Here is a 14,577-nt window from a genome sequence, read left to right on the forward strand (position 1 = left end):
CAAATCACCAAGGGCAAAGGTTGAAATGTGCCTGTAATTGTGCCCAAATACAATTTAATTTGAACTCTTTTATTATTATTGGCTCACATGTGTAGATTGTTCATTCAGATAGTTCTCCCAACCAGAAAACCAGCAACTCATTAATAAGTGAAAACGTCCTGATCCAAATTAGCCCAAGATGAAAGAGACAACAAATTACAAAGTGTGTTAGTAAGAGAGGTGTGTGAAACCTCCCATCCTAAGTTACCTTAGCACACTGCATGTGGTTGCAGCCCTCATTTTTCTGTATTGGGGACTTGCAATTGGCGCAGGGTTTGGAGTTCGAGAGCAGCCATAAGCAGTTGGCGGCATCCTCGTAAGCTTCGCTCACACCAGCCACTTCAATCGGAGGAGGGGGAGGTAAACAGAACAAATAAAGGCATAATGAGACAGAATGAGAATGGCTATTACCACAGCCTCTAAACAGACCACTGCAGTGAGTGGGAAATTGTCCTGCCTGACTAATGTGTATTGCTTATATATTTTGCTAACATCTCCCAAGATGCTCGTGCCCCCCTAGCCCCCACACACAAACAGAGTAATTGGCTATTATCAAAGCACCTCTGATGTGCCGTTTGAAATGCCAAGATAAAACAGAATCTGGGGAAATCGAAGGGAAGGTGGTTCCACAACAAAATAATTGCTTTTATCTTTCAACTGTCAAATCAGTGAAGTGGCACTTTGGAGCAACTTGGGCCATCTTAAATCATCTATTAGATTACCCACAGTCCAATTACCACTTCTAAACATTGCATACTTTCAATGAGTGGGTTGTTCATTTTAATTAATAATTTATCATCAACATGGTGGGTTTTAATTGGCTTAGCGCTAAACTGTTTGTAATTACTGTGGTTGAGTTCCAAGTAATTTAGTTTAAAATCAATCCCTTGACTGCAACCCAAAAAAATCTGGGCAATTTTCCACCATGTAGCTTCACAAAATTCTACTGGTATAAAGACTAAGTTAGGTGCCACTAGAATCAATACAATACAAAGAGACTAGACATAGACTCTACAATTATTCTTTAAAACCATTTCACATTATATAGAAACAGTATGAACTCAGCTGTATCTTCATATCTGAAAGAGACCAAAAAACTAAAATTAATACATTAGTGTCAATACTCACATTCCTCAGGTTTCATCTCAGTGACTTTCTGTAGCCATAACTTCCAGGTCTCACAGTCACACGGCTCATGGGCTTCGCCTTGACACTCCCTGGAATATACACAGACAGATGACAGATTCAATTACTTATTCAAAGATCCCATTCTGTCCATGACTATACATGGAAATTAAGACAAATGATGAACATACCAATCAAACAGTGCTGCCAGAGATCCTGTCAAAACCGTCAACCATTGGCCATATCTACCTTTCAACCATATGCCTTCTTCATGTCAAGGGAACTATACAAGTCGGACCCGTGTTACATCCAGTTCCATTATGTGTCAGTTTTAATATCATGTCAGCTGAACTGTTGAGTAAACCTGACAAGTGAACCCAACGGCCATTTTCAGGAGCCATATAGTGAAGTGAGGTGCAGTGAGGTGTGTACTATCGGTTGGGGTGTGGAGATTGTGATATGCAGGTGGGGGAGCTGTCGGGGCATTCTTCAGGGCACTTGGAATAAGATTACAGAGGACAGAAGGTGGAAGACAACACAGCAACTAGGCCCTCTACCCTTGAGTGGTCGACCAAGTAGTGGTCGAGTAGTGACGTGTGTGTACAGAGGGAATGAATGGATACACATGCATTCATGGGCATATATAGTATTATTATACACATACATATATATTTTGGACACTATGTTGTCAATAAAAACAGATGACATTTCATCATTGACGACGAATCTGCAAACATATTCCATGATGACAAAAACATTTTACCAAAATATGTGTAGATTGGTTATAAGTCAAACAAATAGTTCAGCACTGTAGAAAATATACTTAATATCCATAATATCAAAAGGCAATCCCATGTCTGAGCATTAAATACAAAGCTTGAGACGGGAGGATTTCAGCCGAGCATAGCATCAAGGCTGGCAAAAGCCACATCGTGAGTATTATCCGGTTTTCACTAGGAAATCTTTGTCCTCATACTCCAAACAGCAGTTTAAGAAATCTAAGCAGGCTGTCATACGCCTTTTACTCTGTTGTGCCTTCCATCTAGCCACTCTATCATTACGAAATAATCGATGGAGTGCTGTTTTTTAGAGAGATGGTTCACACAGAGCTTCAGAGCGCTCTGTTGGAGAGGCCCTTAGATTCTTGGTGGGCTCACTGAAAATGGTCCCGATTTCCTAGTTACTGGGTTTAACTGGACACCCAATTCTCTCATGAGTCCTCAACCTTTTTTTCTTTTTCACAGTAATAGAGCACCTGGGAACTTCAGATAAAGACAGACACAATTTGAATGTTACTGATGCATTTCTGTTAGACACAATAAATGCCTATGTAATCTCCATTACCATTACATTAGATTATTTCAGGTTTACAACGCAAACATCCAAATTTAAACTATAATGTACATAATTACAACATTTTTAACATTTTTATATGTACGATATGGTGCCGATTACTGACCAGCAGAAGAGGTGGCCTTTGCCACAATCTACAGCAGGTGCCCGAAGGAGGGGAAAGCTAAGAGCGTCTGACGTGGAGGTCCCAGGGCCCTGGGTGCTCAGCCTCACTGCCCTTTCACAACCTGCCACAGGACACCATCGGATTGCTGGATTGTTCTCCACAAATGCCTGTCAACAGAAGAAACAAAGAAGATTGAAATCAGTCGGGAAATCTACTTTCTATTGTTCAACTATGGGTATTTTACGGAGGCTGACTTTAATACACTGATCTCTACCACAACATTATCTGTTACAGGCTTAAAAGGTTTTGTCAGAAGAGATCAATGAAGGAATCCTTCTTTTCTCCTTTCCTTAAGTTACTTTTTAATGGTTGCAAAGGTGCACATACAAGTGACTTTAAAATATAAAAAGATCATGAATGAAACCAATAAAAGCATGTTTTATGTTACAATAGTCTCCTACACTGTGCACGTTTCCATCAGCCAGAAACTAGCCAAGGTCCTAAGTGCTACTCTATTTTGTAAGTAATTCAGTCTTGACCCAAATTTGAAAAGAGATCCACTATGGTGTAGCTATGTGCACCTTAAATGAAATAAAGGTTAATGTCTGTATGATAGCTCAAACAAGAGGCTGGTAATTCATGTGAGATTTGTGCCTCTAAAACTTTTCAATAAAAGGAAAAATATAATCAAGAAAAAGGTACTTATGTTGAAAACAAACTAAAGTGAATGTCCTTCGCTGGTTGGTAGTGGTTCCAAGTAAAGACTTTATTTCTGATTTAATCAGTTAAACTAAACTACACGGCTTAACTTTTAATTCCAAGAATATCGCTACTATTGTAAGTGTTCGCTCCCTGTGTGCCCTTTCTTGTTATCCAACCGACATCTATATTCAGTGAAGTCTTTACATTGAATCTTAACTACAGAAGTAGTGTTTACCTCTAAAAGGTGGTGATATCATTTCAATATTATTTGAAGAAAGTTCTAAAAATCTTTTTGGTGCACATCTGTGTTTTTTCCATCTCACTACCTTGATGTCAAACTGGAGGTAGCGCTTGTCCATCTCTCTAGACACCACACTCTCAATAACTTCCACAGGCACTTGTTGGTAGCAGTCAAAGGCCGGGCAGAAGATGTTGTGCGCTTCACCCTCTTGGATCTTTAGATTTAGAAACCTGAGGAGACATTCATACATTGCAGACAGTGATTAGGTATAAAAATTAGGTACGCCCTGAGCTGATCCGCAGAATCCACAGGCCTAAGCAAAACATGACTTACCCTTCCCAACATCCTCTGCAGAACTCATGGCCACAGGACATGTCAACAGGTTCCTCAAAGACGGAGATGGAAGACATGCAGATACCACACTGTAACACAAAAGAAAAAAAATACAATCTGTATTACAGTCACAGTACAAATATTTCTAGATTTATAAAGCCTGCTATAAAAGATAATTTTCTGATTTGTAATTCTTAAAACTCTGTTTCCAAAAGCTCTCCAGAACAATTCATGCATTATTACATCACCCTTTGAATGACAGCACACAATTGAATGTGAATCTTGAGAGTAGGCATGCTCAAAATGTGGTGACGATGGGTGGCCTAATTTTGTTGCTAGGCAAGGAAAACTATGCCTTTATAAGCTGATATGTCAATGTGCGTAAACTACACACAATGGTAGTCTTTGATTAATGAAAAAACACTGTGCCAGAGGCCTGCCCAGGTCAAGATGATGACCTCACATTAGCATGTGTCTCACAGATTCCTGTTCTGTCATTAGATGGTTTTTCTCACATTACACAGAAACTTGATACACATAAAAAAACACAAAAGGGACAAACACACACACTCACAGGCCTTGTTACAGTGAAAGACTGACCCCAACAAAAGACATAAAGGAGGCAGTGTACTTCAACAATGTAAGTATTGATTTGTGAAAGAGCAGAATGTAATATAATCAACTGTAACCTTTAAATGGGCCCTTGAGGAGACCCGGTCGATTGGCACAGTGCAGTTCAAGGCATGCCTTTCAGAGCCACGACAAAAGATACTGTCAGACAAACACAACCTACAATTTCTCATAAGGTAATTGAGAAATCAAGTCTGTCAGCTTCAACTATCATCTATCAACAGTTTAATTCACATACCGACACACACTGGACTGAAATATCCACCAAAGGACAAATCATCACTCATCCAAAAAGATTATGTCTTCTCACTAAACTTTTCAGAGACTGACAATGTCAAAATGTCATTTCAAGAGCTTTAAGTCCCTGGTCACCAATATCAGGTGTCAAAAACATTCTAGAAAATACTCATGCGTAAGTACTGTAGAGGGTACTTACTGAACGGATCAGCTTTCCATCATGATAGAGAACATAAGTTCTCAAATACATCTAATAGCAATGAAAATGCCCTTTTCATGCTTACAGTGAAGTTTCAACTTTTATGTAAAACACATTTAGCAGTTGACTTGTCAAAAATATCAAAATATAGGTACATACATACATATCCATTCTGAGATTTTGAGACAGTTATAATACTCATTTTTCAGTATCAATACACCCGGACCAGCTGCGCTTTCTCACTCTCCTCTCTCCATCAGCGAGTTGACACACACTGCTCCAGTGCCCACATGCAGGACCGCCTCCTCCTTTTGCATTCTCCTGTCCTCAGAAGTAAATAACTTACATGCTGTTGTGCTTCACACACAGTCCACAAGATTGCTATATATTTATCTATTTAATATATATCTATGTAATACAAATCACATAATGTTATGCTCTCAATGTGTCAATTTTTCCCATTGCATCGCACATGGTATCGAGTATGGAAATTTTTCAAGGTATTGTACCGAAGTTAGAAATTCCAATATTGTGACAACAGTAATTTGCAGTATTTAATACTAATATACTTTGTGTTATAGAGTCACAAGAGTCATATAATATTTCTTGCTTTCTCGCTGTTAAAAAAGTTACATTATATACTGTCATACATTGCAATCCTAATGTGGAAATAAACTCATAATTAACTGGAATTTTGTTTAAGTTAGCACATATCCTAAGCACTTAAACACAATTACACACTGCTTCAAAAGGCTTTATATCACTTTTTCCACAGATGCAGTATTATATATAGTATAGACCTGTAAAAACACTTTAATGTGTAAAACAGATGGAGTTTCCCTTTAATACCTTTCATTGGCAGTCTACTACAGTAAGTGTTCCACCTGCTAAGGATATGTCACGTTACCTAGCATGATTTTCATCTTGGTAACTGCTCACAAAGAAGACTGTTCAGGAAAATGTCAAGCATGTTTGATAATTATCGAGAAATCTCAGACAAGGTCAGGATAATGGGAAGGCAATTAAGCAGCGTGTGTGCTGACCCTTTTGCAGCAGGGGGGTCATAATGGCCGTGTAGATGCGCAGATTCTGTAACCACAGCAACATTTCCCCTACATACAAATGGCAGCAGCGTTGCGCCGCTGTTGAAATCTGTTGCTGCTGAGGAGGAGTAGAGGAGGAGGGGGAGAGAGGAGAGTGTATAGAGGGCTGGGTTTAATCTCTGACGTGATATAATTTTGTGCTATGTATGCTTCATATCTCGGTCAATTAACACACCTGCAAGTAATAGCGAGTAAAACGAAGGAACAGAGAGGAGAAGACTCTGTCATAACTTTAGAGACTAAAGTTAACTATTTTCTCGCTACTGACGCTTCATGTCCAGACCAATTCACACACGAGTAAAGCATTCAGCAAATAAACGATTAACTTAACGCGTACCTGATAATGTCCGCTCAACAACATCGGGTGAGAACAGCAAGCAACAGCAAGCGCAGTCATTTGTTGGAAACATGGGAGTAAACACTAATACGTGAAATAAACAGCATTTGGTTGATCCATGTTGATATATATAGACAGTATATATTTTACATGATCCGACTGTTTTCTGCATCCTGGCTCCAGGCCTTACTGCGTGTGAGGGGCACCATGATGCGACTGCTGTCAATATACAGATGACAGATACGGATTTGCCTCTGTAACCACAACAACCAGTGTTTGCAGTATTAATGTAGTTTCTCTTATCTGGCAGGGCGTTGGAGGGTTTCAGTTACACCACTACATTTGGTGTCCTCTTTAAGTCTACAAGACTCATGAAAGTTGTAGTTGTTACAAGTTAATGAAATATTTGTTTTATCTTTGTGAAAATATCAAGATTCTCACAATTACTCCGCAGATACTTGATACCTCTTTACCTTAGCTGTAGAGTCAAAACAATTAGCAGATAGCTACAGTGACACCTGTGTATGTAGCTTTGCCTAAACATAACTTTGCAAGTTCAGTATCTCTGGAAATTCTCTGGTTCTGAAAATTTAGCAACTCATTGAGGAGGAGCATGATGAACAGGACATTTCAACACTGAACAAACAAATCTGGAGGTGTAGTTTGATTGCCAATTTCTTCATGTTTGACACTGAGGCCTATGGTTGCTATGGAATGTTCTTTCCACCTGTTTTTATAGTCACACTCATTTCATACATTAATTACCTTTTTGAAGAAAGTATTTTAAAATTCTCTCATGTTTAGAGCTTGTCTACACCAATATTAACAAACCACCTTGGAGTCGAGGAAATCCTCCTTCTTTTTATGTTTGTGAGTCAGACCACTGGCATGAATACTAATTTTTGCTAGCAATATAATGCTGGGAAATAATACAACATTATGCAGAAAGACCGGTGTAGCAGAGAAGATTTAAAGAATTCAACAGAAACACTTCAGGAAATCTGTGGCATCCCAGGGACTCAATTTAAATAAGCATTAGAATACAGTTATGGGTATACTGCCAATTACTATTGGCCTGTCGTTTCCATGCTAGCTTGATCCTTTGCTGCTGTAGGAGATTCTTGGCCAGGAAAACATGCAGCTCCCTGGGGCTACTCATCCTGTGGTTTAATTTCATCTGGTGGTAAATGTACAAGTAAATGATAGACTTCACTTTAATGCCGTTTTAATCTACCATGTCTGCAACTGCCGTTTAAAGTTTTCTTTTCCTTTTAAAAAGGGACAGTTCACCCCAAAATCAATAATATATATTTTTTATTGTAATAGTGACAACTCACACTGAAACAACCTACAAGGATAAATACTGTAGTACTTAAGATTAGAGGAAAAATGTGTATTTTTTGATTTGGGGGTAAACTGTCCCTCTAACCTAAAATTTATGAAAAAAGGGAGTTTGGAGCCAACTGTCTAACTTCTCTTTGGTCAAACTTGGACTCCCACCAGTTCACTGTAACTTGTGCGCCCTTACTACTAATTTGGCTGGTAAAAAGTGACAATTTAAAATTTTCACCCATCCTCTCATTCTATTAATTAAGCAAACATAAGTCAAAGGGAATCCTCACCAGAGAAGACTCTTCATCAGCAGGCATGAGGCTGATTTGGTCTGGGGAGGTGATGGAAGAGCGGGTGGTGCGTGGCGTCCGCGGCGAGGGCAAGGTGTCCCAGGCATTGTAGCCACTTGGAGGTGGGTTGGGCATCTGTATCCCTGAGCGTTGGCAGCATTCCTCTGCATTGGTCATCCAGGCCTCTAAAAGCTTCTCTCTGTCCCAATCTGAAGCCAAAAAGTAAACATGGTTAAAGAGAAAGGAACACTCAGACAAAAAACTAAACAGAGAAGAATAAAATGAAAGTAAATGATAAACTTAAAGTTTTTAATGAGCACATGAGGTATAAAGAAAGATATGCTGAGAGAAGGGGAAATGGAAATTCTCACTATAAGAGAAGTGTACAATGTAGTTAAAGGTGAGTTCTTATAAAAGTTGGAACATAAAGTTTGTATGGCCCATTGGGTTGGCCTTTTAAACCAAATAAAAAAAGATCCCAACAATTTTTTTACCGCTACATAGGCTTTAATAAGCTATGTGATGAACAAGCAGACCAGGCCAAGTAACACAAAGCTTCCAAAACTACACTGATCTAGATTCTCCGAGTTGATCAAAAGAGCATAAAAACAAAAACATAGTGTATTACGTGTTAACATCTTATAAATCTTGATGAATGCAGGCCTTAAACCTGCATGGATAAACACTAAAGACAACATGTGACAGAATTTCCATTCAGCCTATTTAATGAGATTCACTCTCAACTAAATTCTCATTTCATCCACATAAAAAGACCATCCTGTCTTATATTTGTAAGAATTGGTAAGCACATTTCCGAGTCTTCCAAAGCCCACACAAATCCCACTTCTGTGGCAACACAACCACCCGAGCCTATCAAACAGCCAACAACATAGACCTGCTGCCATCTGGTTTTCTGTTGTAGAATAGCTGTTCAATCTCACATTAGCACACAAGAACAGGTTTGATAGCTTTTGAGTATAAATATTGAATGACTTGTGGACTGTGCCTGAGTCCAAATTTCGTCTGACGAAAAAGTCCCCTCCTAAAATAAGGAACATGACCCGGTCAACTGTGCAATTAGGCCATTATCTGCCTCAAGACACGTTTCGACACCAATCGAATGCCTCAGACTCTAAATGGCCTCGTTTAGATAATGAATATTACAACAATTTCCCCCATCTCCATTCAATTAAAACTCATCAATGAATATGACCCTATCTTAATGCTTTTGGCCATTAAAAAGAGTCTAGAATTAAAAGTCATCACATTTAGGCTTAAATATCAAAAAATTGCTGGGAAATACTAACTGTCAGAAGCACAGGCAGATTGACAAGGCTGGCAGCTCAGCAGGAAAGAACCAATAATTGTGATAAGACAACTGAAAAAGACTCAAATGGAAGTATAAAAGTTAGAAAGTGTGGAAATGTGAGAAAGTTTTCACAAGAAATTAATGATGCATATATTCTTATCCAGTAGCTTAACAAAAATCCTGAAGTGTTCCGTCCCTATTAAACAGACAGACAGACAGCATTCCCCTGATAGAGGTGAATAAATATAGCAAGAATCTGGGTTCACTCGCTCCTCGTCTAATATGTAGCACACACAGCAAAACAGCCAGTCACTCACTGAATTAGTGAATGGGGTATTTAAAGACGGAAAATCATCCCCAAACTGTGACACATTTTTTGAAGCCCTCGATAAACAGAATCTAAGCCAAGTTAAATTAAGAGGGGTAATGATATTTAAAGGCTTCTAAAGAAATTACATTGTTTCAAACATCTGAAGTTTGTCATACACATTAACTCAGCTGGGTTAAGTGAAGCTAGTTTGAGAATTAAAGGCTTAAGGCCATAAGTTATAGTTATAAGAGCATTACTGGAGTTATTCAGGGCAAGTGACTGAAGTCTTTTACTGATTTAGCCTATTAAACATATGTCTCTTGGATGCATGTATCCAAGATTGCTGTGATGACTTGACGCTATCATAAATACTGTCAATCATATTTCATATGATCTGAACTGTGTAGACGTGTACATAATATTTGTATGTGAATGTATTAAAGCAAGGAATCTTTGTCTGCTACATATCTTGTGAGGCATCCATCTGATAGACTTAAAACTTAGCAGAACGGTGTTTGGATGAAAATGTTTAAGATATTATCAAAAGAAAACAATAAGTAGATCTCGGTGTAAATACTGGCCATGCATTTGTTTACTCACAGACCCTGACCTAATATGGCGGTCATGCACACGCATAGTTAAAACATGCAAAAGCCAATCATCTGTCGTTTTGTCTTGACAACCATTTATCTGATTTTGGGTAAATGAATGTTTTTTAGAATCGAGAAATAAAATAGATAGATTAATCAATGACAAAAACAAGTGCAGCCCTGGACCGCGTGAAGAGAAGGCTAGCATTGACCTGATATCTCAACAGCACTGGTCATTCTTATCAAGGTGTCAGCTACTTTGAGTTTTAATGTTACTGTTTTGATAACCCTGTGCAGTCAGTGTTGAGGGTGAGGTAGTTTGGAAGAGTCATTCCTGAGAAAGCTGCAAGCAGCAATAGCAAAGGGCCAAACGATCGTCCCATTCTGAGCAGACACCTTCTGAACTAGTACTATTAATATGGCTTGTGTTATTATACATCTTAATGCAAGGTGCAGCCTTTTTGTGGACTTGGTTGCGACTGTATGAAAAGCGGAGTCATTTACAGTAAATGCTAAGTGTATATGTATCCCAATTTGTGGATGTATCAGTGTTTCTTCATACATATAGTGGAAAGGACAAGCCCACCAAAAAAGCATTTAGAGAATGTAACACTGGCACCCTCCACTGAAAGCCATACAAGTGAAATTCTTTCAGATAATAAAGGCTGTTCACAAATAACCTCTCTGTCTGCAAGGAAATCACAAGAGTGTAGTGTGAAGCATATATGAGATATCGCCTCTCTAATGCCCCAATACAAACAAAATCTAAGACAAATCTCACAATAAATGTTTTCTTTACAAGTAAACAGTGGGATAGGGTTTGCTTAACAAGAGTAAACACTTGTGTATAGCCCTGAATTTTAATATTCAGTGCCTTTTTAATCATTTTGGCATTTTTGTTTTCATTATTATTATTATTATTATTATTATTATTATTATTATTATTAAAGTGATCTCGTTCATTCTGTGACAAAGGAAACATGGGGAGACAGAGAAAAGAACATGCAATAACTGGTCCCTTGCCAGAATCAAACCTGGGATGTGCAAAATATATGATATCTGTTTTAGCCACAAGGCCACCAGGACACTGCCTGTGCTGACCATTTTAAGAACAAGCAACTGTGTGTGTGTAAGTTTAATAGTACCATGGGCACGTAGCAGCGCCTCGGCAGTGAAGAGAGGGGCCTGCAGCATGTCGGCTGTCTCCACTATCAGCATGTCCTTCAACCTCCGAAGATCCTGAGGCCGCAGGCCCTCATAGAGCTAGAGAAGGGGGCGTGAGAGAAAGAAACATTGGGCAAAGGATAAGAAAAAGAAGAATAGAAGTATTAAAAACAAATCAAATATAGACAATTGCTGACACATGACTAAGTCGGGCCCAATGAGCTAATGCACTGTTGATGATAGGAGTCACATGCCTTACAACAGGCTATTATGTGTGACTACTTTGTGTGTTTGTTTGTGTCAAACCAAGGCTGCATGGTGATGTGTGGGGCTGACCAGAGGCAACACTGGGCTGTAGTGTCTGGTTCTGAGAGGAAACTACAGAGCTATAAACTTTATGACTGAAAGGAAAATTTACTTCTTAAAAAATACGACTCATCTGTTTATTACCTATCTACCTGAAAGCATGGGGTTTATTAATTACACCAATGACAAAGCAGGTGTTTATTACGATATTAATAAACCTGTGTGTGGCTTTGGCTTCGTTAAAGTACAGTATTTGAGCAAGGTTTTATCTGAAACAACAACACTGACAAAAATGTTAAAAGGCTGTTAAAAGGCAGGACTTTGTTCTAAGTAACACCAGTTGAGGGTGACAAACTGAAAGCTGTATACCCTCTGCTTCTCAGTATGTTATACTGTACCTCTCTTCGGTCGAGGGCTGCGTACTCTGCCTCTATACCCTCTGCCTCAGGGGCAAGAGAGAAGACCATCTGCGACTCCAGGCACAGGGCCAACTCCTTGTGGTGCTGCTTCTCTGCACAGTCACATGGAGTCTCGCGGCTTTCATTCTCCGCAAACAGGTCCGCTTCCCTCTGCACCAGGAACTGAGCAAGTGAAAACAAGAGGACAATTTGGCTTTGAAGAACACACTATATGCAGGGACGGCACTAGCTCGGTGATAGTCGTCGATGGAAAGGCTATACAATCATGGCAGACAAGCTAATCCCATTTACTTGTATACATAATGTGATGGTGGTTTTTATTTGCAGTTTCTCAGTTTTAGGACCCATGAATGGATTATACTTGTGCATCTTCACATACATTTGCAACATTTCTTTAAAAAAAGTACCAGCGACGAGAAAGTATGCTTTTGACAGTTATTGTGGTACTTCTGAGCACAAAAATTTAAATAAGTGCATTCTGAAATTGCCAATGCCTGAGCCACTTTAGAAAAATTGTTCTCTCCAGAATGAAAATGTGATTTCAGCTTCTCAAACATGTGTCACTTATTATTATAACTATATTCCAATCTGCATTTTGCTATTTTTTCCAAAGTTCTATGTAAAGTTTCTCTCTTTCTACCACAACAGACCCGCCTGCATCCCAGCTTTGACATTTGGGTTTGCACATGGTGCAAATTGGATTTCAGGGGAAATTAAAATAAAAGGAAAGATAGAGTTCATCTTGGGATGGGATCACACCAGCTGCTATGCCTATCAACATGTATATGCTGTGACCCATGACTAGTCAGTAGTTATTACTACATTATTATGTTATTACCCAGCCGCGACCGTGTTAAAAGCATGATGAATAACTACAGTTAGTTGTGAAACCATAGTTGAATCCAGCTGATAATTTTGGTTGTTCATATTGTATACTAAATCCTCTATCATGGGGATTACACAGCTCAGTTATACACAAAATCCATTTCAAAATTAAACTCAGTTCTTTGCAAAGGCAGATATAGAGATAATTTAATCTCTGTGACTTTTGTATGTGATGTATCCTGCCCCAGGGATTAATAAAATGGTTTTGTGCAGCACAGCATTTTCTTAAAACTCTCAAGGGGGTGGTTTGATCAAACTAATATAATAGATGTGATCATGTACATAAATTGTTATTAACCCAGGGGTACAGCTGGATCCAACAGAGGGCCACACACCAGCCACTATTCTAGAAATATTTATTGTACAAAAGGGCAGATATTAAATAATTTGTTAACATCAGGGTTACTCTGGCCCCTTTCATCTTCAAAATGATCTCTGACCTAGTGAGGCTTCAGTTCCAATCTATGGAGCCTTTTGATTTGATTTTTTTTACATTATATATATAGAGAGAGACATATAGATATATCCACAGGATTTTGGAATCTCACCTCAACACAAGTCTTCATGCCTGAGGCAGCAGCATAGTGCAGGCAGGTGTTCTTCTTGTTGTCGGTGGCATTGACATCAGCACTCTCATACTCTCCATGGTCCAGCTTTGCTCCGGTCCATGCCAGGATGATTTGTAGACATTCCGCTCGACGCTGTCTGTCTTCGTATGGCCGTGAGATCCGGGGTTGCAGTGCTCCCTCTGAGGTCAGGATCTGGGGCCCCATGCAGAGGAGGTGCAGAGATGTCTCATTGTGCACATTACGCTTGTTAGGATTCCCATCTTTGTTTAGGAGAAAAGACCTAAAATAATAAAGACAGGGACAGGAATAACAGTTCATTTCAAACATTTCTCATCAGCCCAGACATGGTTTTGGCTAATGTCTGGGGAAAGCCAACACATTTTAGTTAACTTTTTATATCAGCTTTGGTTAACAAAGTGACCAACAAGTATTTTTCACAACAGTTAATAAAATGAAAAGCATTTTATCTTCTGACGAACCAAAAAAAAGGGCTGACATAACCTATATAACCCTTATTTTTATCATGCATAACTGGTTTGAGTTTGAATGTAACTGTATACTCTATTTTAAAGCATTTTAAATACTGCACTTTACTATATTTGAAATGAAATACACAGAGTTACACACTAGAAATCAATGTGGAAATGCATATTGCATCTCAGGTAAATTAACATCCAAATAATATATCAATCCGAGTCTCAGTATTTCAGATGGAAATTCTAATCATCAGAATTAAATCCATCCATCCATCCATCTATCCAGTAATTTAGTTTGCTTCCACTTCATTTTGCCATACCCAGCTGACATTTTACTTCAAGTCAGGTAGAAGTGTAAAACTGAGCAAGCACAGAGCGCATATAAGCGTATTAGCAGAGAAATGAGGGGCCTGAGAGGAGTAAAGATGAAAACATGCAAGGTTGGTAGCTCGTGGGATGGGAAGCTCTTGGAGCCCCTTCCTTTTCCGTCCCAGCATGTTGCATTCCTGAGAGGTGCTAACA

General features: G+C 39.0%; 1 protein-coding gene across 1 annotated transcript in view; it reads right to left on the reverse strand.

The window, feature by feature from the left end:
- The window catches only part of LOC141011964 (ankyrin repeat and IBR domain-containing protein 1-like), a 32,378-nt gene that overhangs the window by 14,361 nt on the left and 3,440 nt on the right, over positions 1-14,577 (reverse strand). Inside the window, exons 3-11 of the mRNA XM_073485328.1 lie at positions 13,559-13,859; positions 12,105-12,287; positions 11,382-11,499; positions 8,028-8,236; positions 3,900-3,988; positions 3,652-3,796; positions 2,624-2,790; positions 1,168-1,256; positions 248-378 (exon numbers count right to left, since the gene is read on the reverse strand). Coding sequence (XP_073341429.1) covers positions 248-378; positions 1,168-1,256; positions 2,624-2,790; positions 3,652-3,796; positions 3,900-3,988; positions 8,028-8,236; positions 11,382-11,499; positions 12,105-12,287; positions 13,559-13,859 — 1,432 coding nt within the window. The remainder of the gene's footprint in view (positions 1-247; positions 379-1,167; positions 1,257-2,623; positions 2,791-3,651; positions 3,797-3,899; positions 3,989-8,027; positions 8,237-11,381; positions 11,500-12,104; positions 12,288-13,558; positions 13,860-14,577) is intronic.

Source organism: Pagrus major, chromosome 17, assembly GCF_040436345.1.
Source record: "Pagrus major chromosome 17, Pma_NU_1.0".
In the NCBI taxonomy this organism is placed as follows: Eukaryota; Metazoa; Chordata; class Actinopteri; order Spariformes; family Sparidae; genus Pagrus; species Pagrus major.